The sequence below is a fragment of the Prunus avium genome, chromosome 1 (genome assembly GCF_965620075.1).
Source record: "Prunus avium chromosome 1, drPruAviu1.hap1.1, whole genome shotgun sequence".
Classification (NCBI taxonomy): domain Eukaryota; kingdom Viridiplantae; phylum Streptophyta; class Magnoliopsida; order Rosales; family Rosaceae; genus Prunus; species Prunus avium.
The window spans coordinates 46653370-46675326 of record NC_142284.1 but is presented as its reverse complement, the minus strand read 5'-3'; the positions used below and the strand labels follow the sequence as shown (position 1 = coordinate 46675326).

General features: G+C 38.2%; 4 protein-coding genes and 1 long non-coding RNA gene across 5 annotated transcripts; 2 read left to right on the top strand and 3 right to left on the bottom strand.

The window, feature by feature from the left end:
• Positions 1 to 124: 124 nt before the first annotated feature.
• Positions 125 to 2748, top strand: LOC110768068 (GDSL esterase/lipase). The gene is made up of 3 exons (XM_021971757.2): positions 125 to 404; positions 717 to 1193; positions 1754 to 2748. The coding sequence occupies exons 1-3, from the start codon at positions 291 to 293 to the stop codon at positions 2498 to 2500; spliced, it is 1338 nt and encodes a 445-aa protein (XP_021827449.2). The 5' UTR covers positions 125 to 290; the 3' UTR covers positions 2501 to 2748.
• A 456-nt stretch (positions 2749 to 3204) lies between these two features.
• On the top strand, positions 3205 to 4508 carry LOC110768077 (SKP1-like protein 1B). The gene is made up of 2 exons (XM_021971766.2): positions 3205 to 3589; positions 4082 to 4508. The coding sequence occupies exons 1-2, from the start codon at positions 3293 to 3295 to the stop codon at positions 4253 to 4255; spliced, it is 471 nt and encodes a 156-aa protein (XP_021827458.1). The 5' UTR covers positions 3205 to 3292; the 3' UTR covers positions 4256 to 4508.
• Positions 4509 to 4730: 222 nt separating this feature from the next.
• Positions 4731 to 8158, bottom strand: LOC110768059 (CO(2)-response secreted protease-like). The gene is made up of 9 exons (XM_021971745.2): positions 7879 to 8158; positions 7331 to 7611; positions 7132 to 7243; positions 6518 to 7040; positions 6292 to 6377; positions 5957 to 6199; positions 5748 to 5862; positions 5447 to 5657; positions 4731 to 5347 (listed from the first exon to the last, which is right to left on the bottom strand). Exons 1-9 carry the CDS (start codon positions 8076 to 8078, stop codon positions 4788 to 4790), a joined length of 2331 nt encoding a protein of 776 aa, XP_021827437.2. The 5' UTR covers positions 8079 to 8158; the 3' UTR covers positions 4731 to 4787.
• A 2931-nt stretch (positions 8159 to 11089) lies between these two features.
• On the bottom strand, positions 11090 to 11724 carry LOC110768086 (uncharacterized). The gene is made up of 2 exons (XR_015834122.1): positions 11585 to 11724; positions 11090 to 11509 (listed from the first exon to the last, which is right to left on the bottom strand). It is a non-coding gene; the product is annotated as an uncharacterized LOC110768086 (long non-coding RNA).
• A 7934-nt stretch (positions 11725 to 19658) lies between these two features.
• Positions 19659 to 20733, bottom strand: LOC110745607 (protein FD-like). Its single transcript, XM_088249634.1, has 2 exons — positions 19780 to 20733; positions 19659 to 19674 (listed from the first exon to the last, which is right to left on the bottom strand). The coding sequence occupies exon 1, from the start codon at positions 20580 to 20582 to the stop codon at positions 20007 to 20009; it is 576 nt and encodes a 191-aa protein (XP_088105760.1). The 5' UTR covers positions 20583 to 20733; the 3' UTR covers positions 19659 to 19674; positions 19780 to 20006.
• Between the last annotated feature and the right edge of the window lie 1224 nt (positions 20734 to 21957).

Below are 21957 nucleotides of genomic sequence, written 5' to 3'. Positions count from 1 at the left end.
CTGGGCTGGGCTGGACTTTTCAGCTCGTGTGTCATTTACCATCCCGCCCGATTGAACAATGAAACGACGTGCCGTTTAACAAATAGGAAAAACCAACAAGAAGAAAAGGAAACGAAAATAGAAGAATTCAGTGGACTAAAGTTTGCAGGCTTGCCGCTCTCGGGTTGAGTCTGGATTTTGAAATCCCAGCATCTGGAAAAGATTGAATTTCTATATATGAACCCTCTGGGTCTCTGACAATCAATCACTGCAGCAATCTTAGTCCAGAAGGGTCTTGATAGGGTTCTGAAATGGAACCCGTAGCCTTTGTAGTAGACAAGTTTAGAGGTTTGACGAAATCAACCCAAGAATTGTTTGACGGCCTCATTCATGGACGCCCTCAACGTTCAGCTCGCCGACATCCGGTATTTCCAAAATTGCTCCTTTCTTCTTTTCTTATTTATTATCTCTCATCCCACTTCCCAGTCCCCACTGTAGATATGTTTCATTGCCTTGCCGTAATTCGAATTGATTTTGCCCTATTTTTGCTTCAAAAGAAAGAAAAAAAAAAAATTATTAACCTAAGCTAAGCTGCTCGTAGTTGCATTGTAAAATGGAGTACCCATGAGTGAGAAATGGTGGGGTATTTATTCAGATTAGATAAATGGACTATAAAGCAATGAGCTATGTGATGACGCTTTACAAATTACAACACTTACACGATATGAAATTTTCAGATTGAAATATTGAAGCGGCTGCAACGAGAAGCATTTTCGGACTTAATGAAACTCAGGGATAGACAAGATAAGGTTGAGAGAATGGTTTCCTTGTATGGAACTTCCAAAGGAAGTCCATTCCAAGAAGCCAGCACTCTTGTAAGGGGAGAGGTTGATCTCTTGGGGGCTGTCTTGTTTATGCATAATATTGACGATGAGGTTGATCACAAATCTGATGTTCTTAGTCGAGCAGGAATGAGAACCGGGGTTGATTCAAGGTTTGCTTTTGAAACAATTGTTCGGCAGAATGACACGCTTGTGGCGGAGTTTGTAGCCAGTCAGAAGCACAAGGGTAGTCTTTCTGATCTTTCAGAATGCCCACTTTCTCTAGCAAAAGTTTCCTATACAGCAAATGTCAGCAACTGGTTATCTGCAATTGCAATCCCAGTGGGAGCTCAGTGCAGGGATGTTGCAGTTCTTACAAATCCTTCCCACCAGGTATCACATGCTCGCATTAATCTCAATGGTCGACTAATTTGTTTCCTTTATTTATTGGTACATACCAGTATTCATTCATTTTCCTTTTGTTTCTGATAAGACCTGTATGCATCGATGGAGTTGGACTAGTGTTCCGGATTTCATTTCATAAAATTAAGGTCATGACTCATGAGATGGATGTCAACGTAACAATTATTTGAGGATGTAAATAAGATGCTCTTTCTTTTCTCAGTGTGTGAACCCAATTGAATTTCAAATGTAGTTTTTTCTTGTGGGTGAATTTGACAGACCTTTTAGTTTAGTTCGATAATCAGCTAGGGTCGTCATATCATTTGGTTGGAGTTTTTCTTTTGTGGCAATCATGTTGTTTGTGAGTTTTTTAATTGTGTAACATCAACCATATCATTAGGCATGTTGTACATCCTATTGGTGTTATGTGTTCTTTCATTGTAATTTTACATGTGTTGGTGCATCTGTTCTCTCACTGTAAAATTTTCTGGCATTGACAAGCCTCCTGATGGATTTTAGCTAAGCAGATATATTTCCTCTTTCTCTGGCAGGGGAAGGGCCTTACTGATCTTTCATCATTTGGGCCACCGCTTCTAAATCAGCATAATGGCAGTGCAGTTGGCTTAATGGTGAAAAAATCAAATATTGTTGCTTCATTGGCTCAGTTTGTCTCCGGACTGGGAGCTCAAGTGGGTTCTGGTAGAGTTGAGCTTTGCTTGAGCACTTTTGGGCAAATTGTCTGTCAACTTCCTGGAGGAACAAAGCTCTCGCTTCTGGGTCTTCACCAAATGCCTAGATTATCAAGTGAGTATGTGGATCATAGAGTTGGAGCTCTTACCATTCCCTTAGGCAGTTCGAGACATGATAGATCCCATGAGACAATCGTTGAAGGCAGTTTGACACATCATAGATCCCCGGAGGCAATGGTTGAAGCATACGTGCCACCACTGGGATCAAACTCACCGGAAAAGGGTTCAAGTGGATCCATGGCTCTGATGTTGGAATCAGAAGTTGATGAGATGACAAAGATTGGGGGTTGGATTGAGATGAAGCAGTCAAACCCCAGGCATTTAGAATGGGCTGTGAGTGTGTCTGATGATTCTGAAGATTCAGTTGGATGGGGAATGAATTTGAGTGGGATACTTGGAGGTCCTAATTTATGGGACCGTGTTCAGATTGAATCCTACATGAAATTAAACTTGGGCAAGAGATTCAGTGTGAAGCCAGGTATTGCACATATTGTCGATGGGAATGCCAGAATGACTGCGCTTATGCTACGGTCTAACTGGTCCCTCTGATGGCCAAAAAGATGATGGTTTATTTAGGCCCGCACTTGACAACACTCAATCCGTTCCCATTGATATATTAGTTGGCTTCCAAGTTTCAGATGCTTTGAAGATGTCTAGCCACAATATAACGTGCTGATCCTATGTTGTATTTTTGTTTTTCTTTTCTTTCTTTTTTCCAGACACTGCCCTGATTCTATGTTGTTAGCCTTGCTTTTAGTTCTCATAGTTATTATTCATTTTTCTGGATCAGATACAAATCTTTACCATTTTTTATTTCTTATGAAAGCCCTCAAAATGAGAGAAATGTGATTTTTATTTATTTATTGGTATTGCTTAAACAATATTTCGTTGATTAATTTCATGGGACCTAGATTTTTTTACCTTATAAATGAATTTTTTTTTTTTTTTTTTTTTTCTGACTTCGAACTTAAGATTTCAATTTAACACTATTAAAAAAGATAAGTACTATTATGACCCTATCAATTAACTTGAAAAGAAAAACAAAAGGCAACAAATTATGGTTCGTCGACCAAAACAAATTATGACATTAATGATTGATGATAATATATATATCTTTTGAATTTGTCGTAAATAATTGGAGGGGAGTAAAACTGAACCTGAGATGAGTGACGTAAAATCCCCATTTTCCTTTGTCTTTTTATATATTTTTATCCAAATAAAAATAGTCTTTGTAAAAGAAAAAAGCTACTCCTCGGACTTGTTAAATTAACCTCCCCTGTCTATCAAATCCCAAAATCATCTCTCTTTTGGGTTTCTAGGGTTAAGGCACCGATCTGAACGATGTCGTCAGAGAGGAAGATAACACTGAAAAGCTCGGACGGCGAGACGTTCGAGGTGGACGAGGCGGTGGCCTTGGAGTCTCAGACGATAAAGCACATGGTCGAGGACGATTGTGCGGACAATGGGATCCCACTTCCCAACGTCACCAGCAAGATCTTGGCAAAGGTCATCGAGTACTGCAAGAAGCACGTCGACGCTGCTAAGCCCGACGACCGCCCTTCCAACGATGAGGACCTCAAGGCCTGGGACACCGACTTTGTCAAGATCGACCAGGCCACCCTCTTCGATCTTATACTGGTCCGTTTCTTTTATCCCCTTTTCTATATTCACTCTCTTCTCGTTTTTTATTATGCTGTGAACAATTCGATTAATTCTTTCCTTAATTGCGTTAGGGTTTCTGATTATCTGATAGAAATGAGTTTTCTTTCTGATTTGACGTTTGTCGAGTTTGGGCTTTATATCTCCCACAACCCACTGTTTTATTGCACTTCTTATAGTTTTTAGGACATTAGATTCATGAATTAGTTTGTCTAATTTTGGGAAAGTATAACATCTGTTGTCTTCTCCATTATGATTCATGTTCATATCTTTACTAGTCACTTGATGACCACTGGATCACAAACTTTGTTTATATGTTGAAAGGTTTGATTATATATATAACTGAAAATTTGATAAGCAGAGCCACACATAGCTTGTTTGCGCATGCCTGTATTTGTGATCTATTTCTTTATCTCTTGGGTAGTACAACTAATAGGGAGAAAAAATACTTTTGAGTTCTGTTGTTTATAGGCTGCAAACTATTTGAACATAAAGAGCTTGCTGGACCTGACTTGCCAAACAGTGGCGGATATGATCAAGGGCAAAACACCTGAGGAGATTCGCAAGACGTTCAACATTAAGAACGACTTTACGCCCGAGGAAGAGGAGGAGGTCCGCAGGGAGAACCAATGGGCCTTCGAGTGAAGACCTAGAGATGAAGAAACCTGTTTTTGTGGTTTGTTGCTCATTTTGAGCTAGTGGCTGTGGAATGCTGTTTCTATCTATTATCTGAAAATTTTCTTTACTTAGTGAAGTCCTTTTGTTTGGATATTTGTTCTTCTGCAGATGACAATCATTTTCTTCCACCTTACCCCCTGCTCTTCTAGATCTCCAAACTGTGATGTTTTCTGGTTCGCTTTTGTTATATGTTAATATGGTAAAAATGTGCTTCTTATTATGTGGTCATTCTTGTTCATTTTCAGTTGATTGATCCCTGCCTTTAGGCATAAAGAATTTCCAATAAGCTCTGAATTATTAGATCTTACCTCTAGATTATTGCATCTTTAAGTTAGGTGTAGAGATTGTAATCTTTTCCAATACGACTGGAGAAACTGCCATCTGCAAGGCCTGATTGTGATGAAATCTTATTGGGTAGGTTATGGTGATTAGGGAAGATAAATTATTGAAATATTGATCATCTTCCGTTATAATTTATTGAAATAGCTCTGATCAGTTTTCAAATGCTTACAACAAATGGACTTCGGACTTTATTCTTTCCATTGGTCCATGTAAGAGACCCAAACATATCTCCCTTGGGAGAGGACGTGGTTGAAGAGAAAACCACTTGGTAACTCAGCTTCTGGTTGTTCTTCGAAAATTCTAGTTTATCAGGAATCACTGTGACACTTAGACCGGTAGGCACATCCACAGTAGCGGTAAAAACTGTTTCACCATCTCCTGCAACATTTGTGACCCTCCTGCTTACATTCTTGGTCTTTGTTCCGTTGAAATTGGAAATTGCTATTGATGGGTAGTTGATGTTGGATATGTAATCCGCATTGGAGTCCTTGGGGCAGGCAAATTCTTTGGGAGCAGTTCTTGCGATGGTTTTAATTTGGGATATGCTGTAGCCATAATAGCAGAGGAAGTTCAAGTAGTCGATGGTGTCAGTTTCATAAACCAGCCCGGGTTGTAAGGGTCCAGTTGTCCTTACTTCCCCTGCACCGTAATCGTAAGGGGTGGCTGTAGAATTAGAATCTGTAGTAATTGGGGCTCCCAAGTTGTCTGTTTGAGTTGCTGCACATTGATTCAGTCTCTAGAAATGAGTGTTGGGTTGATAAAGAAAAGTGCCTTTAAACTTGTTGATTAACATTTAAGTTATGAAATATTCTCGACCTGTTGTGATGAGTGCTGATCTGATCGCAGAAGGACTCCATGTTGGGTTTTGTGATTTGACGGTGGCAGCTATCCCAGAAACATGGGGGCATGCCATGGAAGTCCCTGAGATGACATTGAATAGTGGGGACTCCTTTCCTTCAAGAGTAATACCCGTATCATTGGCCATCCATGCTGCAAGAATGTTCACACCAGGTGCTGCAATATCAGGCTGCAAACAAGTATATTAGAAATATTGCTTTAAACTTTGTTTGTGATATCATATTTTGGAAAATTGGAAATCAGAAGCCCGCTTGCGTGCCTTGAGAATGTTCCTTGTGCCATGCGAAGGTCCTCTGGATGAAAAATATGCCACAATGGGCGCTGGTTTATACTTTGTCACCGTCGCTGTTGCTAAGATGGTTGCAACTGGGTTTCTTCACAAGTAATTGATTAATTAATTTCAACTCTCAGCTACCGATGGCCTTTGTTTCAAAACACACACTATAAATTCTGAGGTTTTATAGTTACCTGGTTGAGTTGATGTAGGAGAGGATGTCCAGACCATCCTTTATGCTGACGACCGTTGCCGGAAGTGCTGTAGAAATATATACTACTACTCCCGGATTCTTCTCTTGAAAAATGATACCAACTCCGCCCAGACTCTTCACTGCGTCAATCTGTTCATTCCTCGAATAATTATCATCATTGGTGTCACACATAACAATCTTCCCCTTGATCTTTTCTGCCACCATTGAGTCTGCGTCGCAGTTTCTGAAATTGTATATCAGCAGTGTGATCTGAGAATCAGAGATGCATAATTACAAGATATCATATGGATGGGAGTTGGAAATCGTAATACGTACCTTGCGTCACCTTTGCCGGCAGACCCAGCATATATCAACGGGTGCACGGGAGATTTTTGGAGTTGGGAAAAATTTATGCCTCTTCCCTGAGATTTCACAATTTCTTTTAAAGATCTTGCTCATCAATCACTAAAGAGATAGAAAATGGTTTGCATCATAGACACAATATAATACACTTTAACATGGTGGGTCAGTAATTAGCTATGTAATCAGGCAGTCACCTCACCTTGATCGCTTTGTTTCCACCTAACACCACATCAGATTCAAAATCGCGGTCAATGGTTGTGGCAGCAACGGTCACAATCCAAGGCGCAGCGTTGACAACCGTTTCACGGGAGGGGCCATCGTTCCCCGCGGAGCAGACCACTGTAATCCCCTGCTCCACTGCATGGAACGCTCCGATCGCAATGGGGTCGCTGCTCAACTCCGGCTCATACTCAATGGGTGAACCAAGCGACAGCGAAAGAACGTCCACCCCGTCGGAGATAGCGTCGTCAAAGGCCGCTAAAATGGCCGAGCCAAGACAACCTTCCGATGAGCATACCTTATAGACGGCGATCCTTGAAGTTGGGGAGCCTCCCTTGGCTGTCCCAGCAGCTACACCGTAGTAGGATGCACCCTGTACAATGCTCCCTGCCGCTGTGGCTGCCACGTGGCTGCCGTGCCCCTGCGAATCCCTTGGTGAACCGTCCTCTGTTTCTGTATCATCAGATTCAGAGGTGTCGTAGTACCTTGCTCCTATCAACTTCCTGATCATCATATCATACATACATACAGCTTAAAATATATTTTAATCACAACTCATTCCTAAACATGAAATTACTATGTACACATTTTTACCTATTACAGTTGGAGGAACTGAAATCATCGCTTTTCATGCACGTTCCCTTCCACCGTGACGGAATCGGACCCATATCTTTGTCATTGAAACTCTCTGACTCCGGCCAAATACCTATTTGTTTAATTTGATACACGTCACGTAGGCTATTAATCAATTAGAGTTATGAATCTTAATTAATTATCAACTGACTATAATTACCTGTGTCCAAAATACCAATGATGGTGTCAGATCCATTAGCACTAACAGATGAAATTCCGTTGGCGGCACCGGAGATGGAGTTGGGATTTGAGTCAATTTCTAAAGCAGTTTGATACTTGAGAAACTCCCAAGATTGAGTGGTGTGGAGTTTCAATAAGGGATCAGGAAAAACAGACACAACTCCAGGTTTATGAGCAATGGAGCGGGCCTCCTCTTCGGAGAGACGAGCCGCGAACCCTGAGAAACCATGCCTGTAAGTGTGCACCACTGCATTTGCTTTACTGCATGCACCCACAAAATAATTAATATTCAACTTTGATCAACTTCAGTTTGTTGTTACTTATTAATACATATATATATATATACAAATAAATATAAGAAACCAAAAGTGATTAAGTTCCGACTTACTAGACAAACTAATTAATAAGCGGACAAATTAATAAGAGAGACGAAAAGGTTGGTGTTCTTGGTTTTCTTTTATTTCATTTGATGTTACAGTGTTGTACATGAACAAATTATACATAGTTTTATACGGTAGAGGTACCGACCGTCTTAAGACAGATTTGAGAAGATGAGCATGGTCATTCCTTAAGGAATTTTTACTTCTTGGTGAGGAGGATGCTGCAGATCCCATGTACACAATATAAACGCGGTTCTCATCAGCTTTAGTTTGTGCGTGAAATGAGATGAAGGTTAGGAGGAAAAGAAAAGGGAATGACAAGAAAACAGAGATGTTTTTTATGCCCATTTTGAGCTCTCTTACACTCACTACACACCACTCTGCCTTCCTCAGCTCTGCTCTGCTCTGCTCTGAGGTTGTTGGATCAGTACAACATGGAGTGTGTCTTATATATACACAGATAATTAATTTCATTTAATTTAATTTAAGATGATATTAACAGGATTACGTACTTAACTTAGGCGGTGAAGAGTTTAGTTGGGCTATATACGATACGATACGATACGTGAATGGTGGGTGGGTGTGGGGTGTGACAGCACGCGCACTGCATTGCCCCATTATCCTTCAAGGGTCAAAGCCCATCTTCGAGCATATGATGTATATATACAAAATATCATATCTCCAGCCCAGTTATACCTAGTATACCCACCCCATGAATGATCCATAATGAATTAGTGCGCTTACTTATTGCTTATCTTGGCACATATAAATATAATTGGTGGTGGTGGTGGTTGCCGGTACAGTGGTGGTGAATGGTGATCTTAAGTGGTGGTATATATTATTAACTAACTATATTAATTAATTAACAATAGGTGTTGATTAATCTTAATTGAATAATTTAGAGGACATGCCAATGCCATTGGACAGTTGTGAGAGCATGAATTTTGGTAACGGATATATACCAAACCAAACCAAACCAACTGAAGGGAAGGACGCCATCTCCCATGGCCATGCCCTTTGAATGCTTACCTAGTGGCTAGTAGTGGTAGGAATCTTTATCTCTGCTTTTCCTACAACTACTGTAAGTAATTGTATCATCATCCCTAAGATCAAGATAAATAAATAAATCATAGCTCACACAGACTCAGAATCACTTTTAGCTTTAGCTTTGTGGGTCTAAAATGGAAAAGTGCGTGTTGAACGGAATTGAGTAACTATGGACCAACCAAAAGCAACAACTAAATCGATGCAGTGTTTGTCCATGTGTGTGTGTGCCTTTGAGAGCCTTAATCAAAATTTGTTAATTATTCCACGTGGAAATAAATGAATGTTGTCTGTTTCTTGAATTTGTGATTACTTTGGCTTTGAAGACAAGCAAGATTGGGAAGGTGCTTTTTGTTGGGTTGGGGGTGATCCTCCAAATTCAAAGATAACACGGAACGGAATGGCCTTGCCACTCTTGCTAATGCAAATGCCCCCTTTCTTGAAGAGAAGCATGCATGTGTTAGTGGTTAGTGCAGTGATCAATGAAGAAGCCAGCCAACCATACAATTCCTTCCTAGATGAAAGGAATCCCTCAACCGCAAAAGCTGTCAATAGTGCGCCACTAGGCTCACTTCACTACCATCAAATCAAATCAATCAATCATTTCCCCATTCTCTTTTCTCCTGCTACTTTCTTTTGCCTTTTTTCTTTTTTTCTTTTTTTCTTTTTTTCTTTTTTTCTTTTTTTCGGTTACAACTTACAAGGAGGGCCGAAGCCCAAGAAAAAACCAGAAAGAAAACAGATGATGTACTCTCTCTCTCTTTAAAATTTAAACCTCATGAGAGCCGTTAATATTTATTCAGCTCCAAAACGCCATGCTACGGTTAAGGTTACGAGGCCCAACTCCAAGTCCAATAATTTTGTTAGGCCTTTTAGTATCCCAGGCCCATATTGGGCCTTGCTATTTTAATCCCAAAAATGGAACTTGTTTTGTTTAGGGCTGGCAGTGAGTTCGTGTCATGTCAGGATTATATACGTGTCCAGAATGCTCAACTCAAATTCAACCCGTTTAATAAACGTGTCTTGTACGGGTTGACCTGCTAATTTTTCGTGTGGATTTTGAGTCTTGTCGAGTTGACCCGCTAATTTTCCGTGTGAATTTTGAGTCTTGTCGAGTTGACCTGCTAATTTTTTGTGTGGATTTTGAGTCTTGTCGAGTTGACCCGCTAATTTTCCGTGTGAATTTTGAGTCTTGTCGAGTTGACCCGCTAATTTTTCGTGTGAATTTTGGTCGTGTCGGGTTGACCCACTAAGGGGTAGCAAATAAAAAATCTTGAAATTTGAAAATTTAATTAAGTAATTGCATTTTTTATTTTTATATAAAATAGTGATTACATTTTGCCTCTATCTATATACAAAGATTGAGGAAGAGAAATTAAAAAAATAATTTAAGAAAATGAAGAACAAACAAAGAAATGGGTTGGCAGGTTACCTAGGTATTTTAGCGAGTTGACGGGTTGACCCAAAATCCATATGTTTATTAAGGGGTCAGTGGCGAGTTGACCCAAAAATAACTTGAAAATTTAATCGTGCGAGTTGACCCACTAATTTTCTATGTGGTGGGTTTTGAGTCGTGTTGGAAATTGCCACCTTTAATTTTGTTGATCATTGTTCATGGTTTTTCATTGCACATTCTATACATGATAGCGATAACAAGATTGCCCAAAAAAGAAAGAAAAAAAGTGTTTTTCTTATAAGAAAAATATAGAGGGGACCATAAAGCGGTTAATGTTTGATGGAGCAGCCAAAAGGTAAAATCAAAACATAAGAAGAGGAACTTTGGCCTAAAAAAAACACATAGGAAGAGGAACAAAGAAAACAAGCGTGCAGATGCAAGTGGCATTAATTCAAACATTTCATCTCAGTGCGGCTCTTGTTATGCAAGTGGCATTAATTTAAATATATATATATATATATATATATATATATATATATATATATATAGTTTTTTGGTTAAATTTTTTTAAACATAGCCAAATAAAATAGGGGGAGTGAATTTGAAATAGTATTGAGTTGAGCAAATAGCCAAATAGAATACTGTTTTCACCTTTGGAGTGACATGAAAAATCAAATGTCAAAAAGCAACAAACACCCGCCCACCCAAAAAAAAAAATTTGTTTCCAACTCCAACCGTGACATGGCATCTGGCACGATAACCATTGTCCTGGGGTGGGCCGTTTCTTGCGTGAGAGTGGGCCCAAATCTAAAGCAGAAGAGTCCAAAGCTGTCGTACGACGAAACATGATCCTTTCGTTAATGGGCCCGGTGCATGGACTTTGTGATACAGCCCCACAAGTTCCAGACATCACATCATATCTCTATAGTCTATATCTTGATTAATTAATTGCAAAACATACATACATTCACCATCAGAGAGAGACAGAGTATTACAAATGGGATAACAATGGTGAGAAAAATCCAAAATTGTCCACAGTAAGTTTTGAGGGGTAGCGTAGAGTAATAATGCGAGAGAAGAAGAAAAGACAGAAGAAATGTACGTGGGAGGGGGGAGAGAGAGAGAGAGATAAGGTTAGGAAATACGATGACATGGTTGGCTAAGCAAGCATGTCCCATCTATCTAATTTAATACATCCTTTTTATAGGCTAGCAAAGCAAGCAAAGCAATGTATAATGGCAACGCAATTGTCTTTGATTTGCCCCACCTCAACTCAAACTCGAGCAGTTATCCGTTCCCTACCCACTCCTCCGAATCCCTCGTTGTACAACCAAAAAGGCTACATGAACAAAATGACAAATGTGATCAAAAGAAAATAGTAACCAATTAATGCCCACCTGGGTTCTGTCTATACCATGGCATGAATCAAAGCACCTTTTTTCCTTACTGTTGATGGAGATGTTTCTTTTGGTAAGCTTAAAGGTAGTAGAAGAAGGAGGCAAATGGAAGAGAAAATAAGTCATAAAATACAGTTTGTTTGAGCCTTAGCTCAAAATGGAGCTGTTGAGCTTCTGAACAGGGTAAGGGTATGCCTTTTTGTTGTTGGAAGCTGATCAAGGGTGGGGGCTGTTAAGCTCATAATTTCATACATATACATGCCATATTTACTTACTTCTTTTGCTTAGTTTCTTAGATTTCTAAGTTATTTGCCTCCCTTTGTGTGTTTTGTAGGCAAATAGAGCAAGAGAGCATAATTCATGCAATTCAAGCATGTTAAGGCCTAATTTGGATGAATGGATGAAGAGCTTAAAAGACAAACTCATTTTGGCTACAGCCCCCTGCCAGTCCAGTTCCGTAGGTCATATTGCAAGCTTTGTTTCAGCAACCTACATAGCTCGAATGAGGCCACATTCTTCATGAAAGTTGTTCCAATGGGTGTGTACTATAACATATCCAAAATTCATCCCCATTGGATAAATCTGGAGTCCGTTACCTAGCAAACACAGAACCATGCTCAGGATGGATCTTATCAGCGCGGAAAATGAGTTAGCAATTTGTTTCGGCCTTAACTTCTTCCTCCGACCTTGGATTGGCCCAAATAACATATGGCTGGAAAGAAGACATTCTGAACTTCAATTTAGAGTGCTTAAAGTCCTAATTTGATTAAGAGAAGCCCAAGTTGTAAGCCCTTGAAGTTGCTGGTCATGCTGACCTCAGCATGTGCTGGTTGGATGCTTGGTCATGGTGAGCTAGGTATGAGCTATCATTTCTGGTTGGAAGCTTGGTCATGGTGACATGAAGATGAGCTAGGGCTGCTGGTGGGATTTAGTGGTGAAGTGCATCAACCAATTCAAGATTTTCTAATACAAGTGCATCACCCATTTCAGATTTTCTAATACAAGTGCATCAACCATTTCAGATTTTATAATTCAAGTGTTGTATGCATTAGTCTTATTGAATTCTGATTTTCACTTCCCCTAGGCCTATAAATAGGGAAGTTCTCTAAGCTTGTAATAACACCCCAAGGGGGGGGAGCTCTCAAACACTTCTCTAGAGCTCCCTTCCCTTCTCTCCCTCAAATTCTCTTAGTTTCTCTTTCTAGTTTTCAATTGTTGTAATGAAATCTTTTGTGTTGAAATTTTCCTTAAGTTTTTCTTAGTTCCACTTTACTTTTCATTATGTAAATTCTTTTCTTTAGTCTCAAGTTTGATTAGTTTCCAAGTTTCAATTATGGTTCATGTTCTTATTCATTATGCTTATAAGTTAATATGCTAGTTTGAATGATTGATCACCATTTAGGCTTGCATGTTAGCTATCTTGGTTTGAATTAAGAGTATACACCATGCTTTAATTCGAATTGAACTATGAATAGGAAGAGTATGTATGGACATTCGACAACAGGGATTAGATACATACTTGGTTGTTTAAATTGTTCTTCTATGCTTAATGGGTTCCTAATGCTTAATTTTAGGTTAGACAACAAATGATCAAATTAGGGAATTAGGAACACAAGGTTATGACCACACACCATGGCTTAATCATACTTTAGCTAGAATCAATCCATTAATCAAAATTGAACTTGGGAACTTATCTACTTGAGTTAGTTAATTTCTTTCTTCCTTGTTTTATTTATTTCCTTTCTTTTTCATTTCTGTTTTGTGTAGGAGAAATGAATTGGATCATTCAATCACCAATCCTCGTGGGATCGACCTCGCACTTACATACGCTATACTACCGAACGGCTCGTGCACTTGCGAGTATCACAAGTTGAGGATGCAACTGAATCCATTTTGGTACAGCTGTATCTACGCAACAAGTTTTTGGCGCCGTTGCCGGGGATTGGCAACATAGTTTTGCATCAACCAATTCAAGATTTTCTAATACAAGTGCATCACCCATTTCAGATTTTCTAATACAAGTGCATCAACCATTTCAGATTTTATAATTCAAGTGTTGTATGCATTAGTCTTATTGAATTCTGATTTTCACTTCCCCTAGGCCTATAAATAGGGAAGTTCTCTAAGCTTGTAATAACACCCCAAGGGGGGGGAGCTCTCAAACACTTCTCTAGAGCTCCCTTCCCTTCTCTCCCTCAAATTCTCTTAGTTTCTCTTTCTAGTTTTCAATTGTTGTAATGAAATCTTTTGTGTTGAAATTTTCCTTAAGTTTTTCTTAGTTCCACTTTACTTTTCATTATGTAAATTCTTTTCTTTAGTCTCAAGTTTGATTAGTTTCCAAGTTTCAATTATGGTTCATGTTCTTATTCATTATGCTTATAAGTTAATATGCTAGTTTGAATGATTGATCACCATTTAGGCTTGCATGTTAGCTATCTTGGTTTGAATTAAGAGTATACACCATGCTTTAATTCGAATTGAACTATGAATAGGAAGAGTATGTATGGACATTCGACAACAGGGATTAGATACATACTTGGTTGTTTAAATTGTTCTTCTATGCTTAATGGGTTCCTAATGCTTAATTTTAGGTTAGACAACAAATGATCAAATTAGGGAATTAGGAACACAAGGTTATGACCACACACCATGGCTTAATCATACTTTAGCTAGAATCAATCCATTAATCAAAATTGAACTTGGGAACTTATCTACTTGAGTTAGTTAATTTCTTTCTTCCTTGTTTTATTTATTTCCTTTCTTTTTCATTTCTGTTTTGTGTAGGAGAAATGAATTGGATCATTCAATCACCAATCCTCGTGGGATCGACCTCGCACTTACATACGCTATACTACCGAACGGCTCGTGCACTTGCGAGTATCACAAGTTGAGGATGCAACTGAATCCATTTTGGTACAGCTGTATCTACGCAACAAGTTTTTGGCGCCGTTGCCGGGGATTGGCAACATAGTTTTGCATCAACCAATTCAAGATTTTCTAATACAAGTGCATCACCCATTTCAGATTTTCTAATACAAGTGCATCAACCATTTCAGATTTTATAATTCAAGTGTTGTATGCATTAGTCTTATTGAATTCTGATTTTCACTTCCCCTAGGCCTATAAATAGGGAAGTTCTCTAAGCTTGTAATAACACCCCAAGGGGGGGGAGCTCTCAAACACTTCTCTAGAGCTCCCTTCCCTTCTCTCCCTCAAATTCTCTTAGTTTCTCTTTCTAGTTTTCAATTGTTGTAATGAAATCTTTTGTGTTGAAATTTTCCTTAAGTTTTTCTTAGTTCCACTTTACTTTTCATTATGTAAATTCTTTTCTTTAGTCTCAAGTTTGATTAGTTTCCAAGTTTCAATTATGGTTCATGTTCTTATTCATTATGCTTATAAGTTAATATGCTAGTTTGAATGATTGATCACCATTTAGGCTTGCATGTTAGCTATCTTGGTTTGAATTAAGAGTATACACCATGCTTTAATTCGAATTGAACTATGAATAGGAAGAGTATGTATGGACATTCGACAACAGGGATTAGATACATACTTGGTTGTTTAAATTGTTCTTCTATGCTTAATGGGTTCCTAATGCTTAATTTTAGGTTAGACAACAAATGATCAAATTAGGGAATTAGGAACACAAGGTTATGACCACACACCATGGCTTAATCATACTTTAGCTAGAATCAATCCATTAATCAAAATTGAACTTGGGAACTTATCTACTTGAGTTAGTTAATTTCTTTCTTCCTTGTTTTATTTATTTCCTTTCTTTTTCATTTCTGTTTTGTGTAGGAGAAATGAATTGGATCATTCAATCACCAATCCTCGTGGGATCGACCTCGCACTTACATACGCTATACTACCGAACGGCTCGTGCACTTGCGAGTATCACAAGTTGAGGATGCAACTGAATCCATTTTGGTACAGCTGTATCTACGCAACAAGTTTTTGGCGCCGTTGCCGGGGATTGGCAACATAGTTTGGTTCTATTTCTTTTCCCTACTTGTTTTATTTTTATTTTTCATTTTCATGTTTTTCTAGACAATTTCAAGTTTTAAAGTTAATGACGTTAATGGACAAGTTGTGTTTGTAGTCCAACAGAAAAGGACAATTGCCCAACAAGCAAGAGAACTGGGTTTAAGTCCCAGCTTACACAACCCATTGGTGCTTGTTGCTTTGAAGCATGGAATTGGATGTGTGTTGATTTTCCTTTTCATTTTAGTTTTTATTTCCTAATCCTTTTAATTCCGTTTCAAGTTTTTGTGTGTGTTTGTTTTAGCAATGTAAATAGCTCAATAAAAATGGAGAGAGATGGCAACTTCAAAGATAGGAAGTGTGGAGTAGTGGGAGAAGTCGCGACCTCCAAATGCATCACGCTCGACCTAATCGCTTCAAGGGGGAGCATTTCAATCCTTTCTCTTTACTTGTTATTATTTTAATTTTCTTTTTCTTTTTTCTTTTTTTAAATTTAAAAATTTAAAAAGATTTTTCATATAAGCTGACTTATGGTAACTCCAGTGAGCACTTCCGTCAATACAGTGTCTAGGAGTTCTTTAGGCGACACCTTCGGTGTCTAAGAAGTTTGGGTTTTAAGTGGGACCATTGTGACCCCTCCAATCTTCCCGGATCCCCTGGCTGTGTTTTCTGAGGCCCTTAACTGGTCATCCGTGAGTTGCTTATATATTCATTTTTTTTTTTTTTCTTTCTAAACCTTCTTCTTAACTTTTCCCCTTATCATTTACATGTTCTCAATCATCTTTACTTTGCTTTAACATTGAGGACAATGCTTCATTTAAGTTTGGGGGTGCTGGAAAGTTTTTAGCTTTTGTGTTTGTGTCTGAAAACGTAGGCTTCTTCATTGCTACAATTTTTTTTTTCTGCTACTGTTTTGAAAGTTTGGTCCACGTTGTGTTCTTCATTTTTTCATGCTGAATCCAACGACGTAAAGAACGTTAAATTTGACCAAGTGGTTTGAAAGTTACATGTCAAAACAGATTATATGTTGAAATTGAGCAGAATAGCAATTTGAAACCTCACGTTTTTCTTTTCTGTTTCTTTTCTTTGAGTCATTTTCAGTTTTCCTTCCCACACCAATGATAAATCTTGAGTCTAACTTCTAATATGGCTCTTAGGAATTTGATAAGCATTGTGTTAGGTCTGAATCTTATTCTTTTGCTAGCTAAGTCTCACATAATTATGCTTGAGCTTTCTATGCACTTTAGCCATGATTATACAACTCTTGCATGTCTTACCCAATTGTATGCATTTTTGCTTGTGTGATTCACTGGAATGTTAAGTTATAACTAAGATATGATTTAGGCCATCTTTGTTAAGCCTATTTCTTTTTCCTCCATCAACCCATACAATACATATTCCATTGTAAACCCTTTTGTGCCCAAACACTTAGCCATTTCTTTCTATCACCTTATCATCCATTAAACATCCTACCATCTAGGGGACATGTAGAGTATGATTGTATTTCAGATTGTATTCAAGGCAATAAATGAGCTAAAGAAAAAAAAATCAAAAGAAAAAGAGAAAAGAAGTGTGGCCAATGTAGTCACGACCCTAGGGTGATATAAGGAGAAATAAAGGTGATCTAGGGTAAAGAGCCGCAAAATTGGGCCAAATTTTATACAAAGTGTGTAAATGTCAAAATCAAATTTTGAAGTGATTCAATTGCAAAATCTGGTGTTGTGAGCTTTTCAATTTATGTGCCTTACATTTCAAATGTCAATGATCTTGTTTATATGACATGCTCTACTTTGTTCCTTAGACTTTGTATTTTAATATCCATTCCTTTTTTAACCATTACATTACATCCATGAGTAAAGTCCTATTGATTTTGGTTTAGCTTGGCAAACTTGTGTTCATTCTTGCAAGAATTCATATCGTTGTTTGAGAAGCATGAGTTGTATCTTCATGGCTACTTCACACACACACACCTTGAGCATGATTTTTGTGAGATTGTGGTAGCACTTGAATAATGTTTAGAACTTCCTTAGTGCTTGTTTTGTTCCTTGTTGATCCATGTCTATGAAGTTTAACATTTTTGTCCGGTTGGAAAGGTTAACGTTTTTGTATTTTGTTTTGTTTTGTTTTGCTTAAGGACTAACAAATCTATTAAGTTTTCTAACCATTTTGTTTTGTAGAGTTAGAAAAAACGTTTGTGGGTATCGTATCTGTTAAACCCACAGGAGACACAACTCCTCCTACTAGGGATGCCTAGAGGTTTAAAGGCTTGTTGCATACGCTCAATGCAATCGAGTTACCTACGAAAGTGGTCTAGTTAACTTATTGTTTTGTTTTTATTTTTATTTGTTTTTATTTTTATTTTTATTTTTATTTTCTTTTGTTTTGCTCGAGGACTAGCAAAATCTAAGTTTGGGGGTGTGTTAAGCTCATAATTTCATACATATACATGCCATATTTACTTACTTCTTTTGCTTAGTTTCTTAGATTTCTAAGTTATTTGCCTCCCTTTGTGTGTTTTGTAGGCAAATAGAGCAAGAGAGCATAATTCATGCAATTCAAGCATGTTAAGGCCTAATTTGGATGAATGGATGAAGAGCTTAAAAGACAAACTCATTTTGGCTACAGCCCCCTGCCAGTCCAGTTCCGTAGGTCATATTGCAAGCTTTGTTTCAGCAACCTACATAGCTCGAATGAGGCCACATTCTTCATGAAAGTTGTTCCAATGGGTGTGTACTATAACATATCCAAAATTCATCCCCATTGGATAAATCTGGAGTCCGTTACCTAGCAAACACAGAACCATGCTCAGGATGGATCTTATCAGCGCGGAAAATGAGTTAGCAATTTGTTTCGGCCTTAACTTCTTCCTCCGACCTTGGATTGGCCCAAATAACATATGGCTGGAAAGAAGACATTCTGAACTTCAATTTAGAGTGCTTAAAGTCCTAATTTGATTAAGAGAAGCCCAAGTTGTAAGCCCTTGAAGTTGCTGGTCATGCTGACCTCAGCATGTGCTGGTTGGATGCTTGGTCATGGTGAGCTAGGTATGAGCTATCATTTCTGGTTGGAAGCTTGGTCATGGTGACATGAAGATGAGCTAGGGCTGCTGGTGGGATTTAGTGGTGAAGTGCATCAACCAATTCAAGATTTTCTAATACAAGTGCATCACCCATTTCAGATTTTCTAATACAAGTGCATCAACCATTTCAGATTTTATAATTCAAGTGTTGTATGCATTAGTCTTATTGAATTCTGATTTTCACTTCCCCTAGGCCTATAAATAGGGAAGTTCTCTAAGCTTGTAATAACACCCCAAGGGGGGGGAGCTCTCAAACACTTCTCTAGAGCTCCCTTCCCTTCTCTCCCTCAAATTCTCTTAGTTTCTCTTTCTAGTTTTCAATTGTTGTAATGAAATCTTTTGTGTTGAAATTTTCCTTAAGTTTTTCTTAGTTCCACTTTACTTTTCATTATGTAAATTCTTTTCTTTAGTCTCAAGTTTGATTAGTTTCCAAGTTTCAATTATGGTTCATGTTCTTATTCATTATGCTTATAAGTTAATATGCTAGTTTGAATGATTGATCACCATTTAGGCTTGCATGTTAGCTATCTTGGTTTGAATTAAGAGTATACACCATGCTTTAATTCGAATTGAACTATGAATAGGAAGAGTATGTATGGACATTCGACAACAGGGATTAGATACATACTTGGTTGTTTAAATTGTTCTTCTATGCTTAATGGGTTCCTAATGCTTAATTTTAGGTTAGACAACAAATGATCAAATTAGGGAATTAGGAACACAAGGTTATGACCACACACCATGGCTTAATCATACTTTAGCTAGAATCAATCCATTAATCAAAATTGAACTTGGGAACTTATCTACTTGAGTTAGTTAATTTCTTTCTTCCTTGTTTTATTTATTTCCTTTCTTTTTCATTTCTGTTTTGTGTAGGAGAAATGAATTGGATCATTCAATCACCAATCCTCGTGGGATCGACCTCGCACTTACATACGCTATACTACCGAACGGCTCGTGCACTTGCGAGTATCACAAGTTGAGGATGCAACTGAATCCATTTTGGTACAGCTGTATCTACGCAACAGGGGCTGCCAACAAGAACTGCAGTCCATGCACACACACACGCACGCGAACCAATCAGCCTATCAAGTCCTTAAATTAAATTCCTAACCCAAATAAGGAAAAACATAAATATACTCAACTGACCTTTGCCTGCTGTGTTTTGAGCCTAGCATTCTCCTTCTGTAAATGGGCAAGTTCAAGTTCCAACTCAGTTGTATAAGCCTGCATCAAATTTCCAAACAACATATTATATTATATATTCACGCATGAACCAAAAACAAAAACAAAAGAAATATGCAAATGAATAAAAGAAAATGAAAGAGTAGTAAAAACCAAAAGATCATTTGTATATAGAGAGAGAAATAGAGAGGTTAGAAAGGTTCCTGCTTTCGGGCTCTGGAGCGAGCAGCTGACTCTCTATTCTTGATCATGCGCTTATGCCGGCGGTCTCTGGAATTATGATCATTACTTTGATGATGATGATGATGATCTATGGGCCTTTTCCTTTTGTTGTAGTACGAAGGCACATGAAAGAGTGAAGAGGAATCCAAAGCATCGGAGCAGCTGGAAGAGTTGAGAAAATGAAAGGAAGGCGTAGCGGCATGAATAGTTTGCAAAAGTTGTGGGTTAACTGGGTGCTTCAATAGAGGAGCAGGAGCGGTACTAATAGTGCTTTCAGGAAGGAGTTGAATATCGGAATTCATGCTGAGAACAGTGGTTGGTGCTGCAATTGTTGGTTGAGGTGGTGGTCGGCCCTTGTCTTTGTTGGAAGAAGCACAAGTAGTGAAGAAATCTTGAAAAATCATGCCACGAAAAGCAGCAGCAGCAGCCGGAGGGCAGTGATCGTTGTGGTCATTAGCATGAGAAAGAGAAGCAAGGCTTATGTCTTTCCACACATCTTCCATGGACTTTATGCTTGTTGGGGATGTTGTGGTTGTAGGGATCATCTTCGTATAAGTTATGGGGAGATGGATGAAGCTCAGAAATTAATGCGAGCAGATGCTCATCTCATGTAATGTAGAGGAGAGGAGGAAGGGTCGACTCTGTTTCAGCATCATCAGCTGTCTGTCTTTCAAAATTATTAATTGGCTTTTTATCACAAAAACGTTTGCGAAACTATCAGATTCCATCCTTAAAGTTTTTTTGTATTACTCATAGTCCCTAACGTTAATATGAGTGTTTTTAAATAGTCCTTCTGTCAAAACAACTGTTAAATTCAAGGATATAATCGTCAAATCAATCCAAAATTATATATATATGTAAAACATGATCGGGGAAATACAAAAAATCAGGAAACCACCATTGCAGCCTTGGTTGCCATTGCCGCTGGTACAGTCCAGAAGTTGTTGCTCGGACAGTGAGATCAGTTTCCCAGTTTTGGTGATGAAAAATCTCAAGAACACCGTCGCAGAAAATGCCCAGCAACAGCCTACGTATATAATACAAAAACAAAAACATCAATACTTAGTAAAGAATATGGATGAGTTAAGAAGGTAATTAATATAAAGAAGGTGGATCTCTTAATTACAACAGCTTCCTTGATTCTTTATGGGGGGACAGCTGTTGTTTTTCTCAGAAATTTGAAGATTTTTCGTCACCAAAAGTTTTTAGCGACAGATGTTCATCAGATTTTTCGTAGCTAAACATTTTCTGCGACGGTGTTCTTGAGATTTTTCATCACTAAAAGTTAAATTTCCAGATTTCCAGATTTTTGGTATTTCCCCGATCCTGGTTATGGTTACAGGTTTCTAGACATATATATATATATATAAGAAATTAGAGCAACAACAAGATGAAGAGCTTGTAGAGAAATTTTGTTCTGACAATCAAGAGATGTTTCGCAGAGAGAATCTATAAATGGCAGTTAATATTGTGTGAGTTTCAAAAAGAGAGAGATAATAAATAGGGAGGGAAACAGGGTACAAAAGGACAACACAGACAGAGTCCACGCTTGAGAAGAGTCTCAAGTCAAAAAATAAATAGCCCAACGAACCTCCAGAGAAATTGATGATGGTTAATGTATTATATATATATATATATATAATTTTGGATTGATTTTACGATTATATCCCTGAATTTAACAGTTTTTTTAACAGAAGGACTATTTAAGAGCACCCATATTAACGTTAGGGACCATGAGTGATACAAAAAAACTTTAAGGATGCAATCTGATAGTTTTGCAAACGTCGGGGACGTTTTGTGATAAAAAGCCTTATTAATTAGTCTCTTCTTTGTTGTTCGTTTCACCCACGATGAGTCATCACATAACTAATTAGCTTTGGAAAATGCTAAGCTCATCACATTGTGTACCATCTCTCTAAT

What these genes read in the sequence shown, in the direction of transcription:
- LOC110768068 (XM_021971757.2), top strand. Translation starts at nt 291, where the DNA reads ATGGAACCCGTAGCCTTTGTAGTAGACAAGTTTAGAGGTTTGACGAAA. An exon ending in GTTCAGCTCGCCGACATCCG is followed by an intron (nt 405 to 716) that starts GTATTTCCAAAA and finishes TGAAATTTTCAG; the next exon opens with ATTGAAATATTGAAGCGGCT. An exon ending in TTACAAATCCTTCCCACCAG is followed by an intron (nt 1,194 to 1,753) that starts GTATCACATGCT and finishes TTTCTCTGGCAG; the next exon opens with GGGAAGGGCCTTACTGATCT.
- LOC110768077 (XM_021971766.2), top strand. Translation starts at nt 3,293, where the DNA reads ATGTCGTCAGAGAGGAAGATAACACTGAAAAGCTCGGACGGCGAGACG. An exon ending in CCCTCTTCGATCTTATACTG is followed by an intron (nt 3,590 to 4,081) that starts GTCCGTTTCTTT and finishes TGTTGTTTATAG; the next exon opens with GCTGCAAACTATTTGAACAT.
- LOC110768059 (XM_021971745.2), bottom strand. Translation starts at nt 8,078, where the DNA reads ATGGGCATAAAAAACATCTCTGTTTTCTTGTCATTCCCTTTTCTTTTC. An exon ending in CTCAAATCTGTCTTAAGACG is followed by an intron (nt 7,612 to 7,878) that starts GTCGGTACCTCT and finishes GGGTGCATGCAG; the next exon opens with TAAAGCAAATGCAGTGGTGC. An exon ending in GCCGGCAAAGGTGACGCAAG is followed by an intron (nt 6,200 to 6,291) that starts GTACGTATTACG and finishes ATACAATTTCAG; the next exon opens with AAACTGCGACGCAGACTCAA.
- LOC110745607 (XM_088249634.1), bottom strand. Translation starts at nt 20,582, where the DNA reads ATGATCCCTACAACCACAACATCCCCAACAAGCATAAAGTCCATGGAA.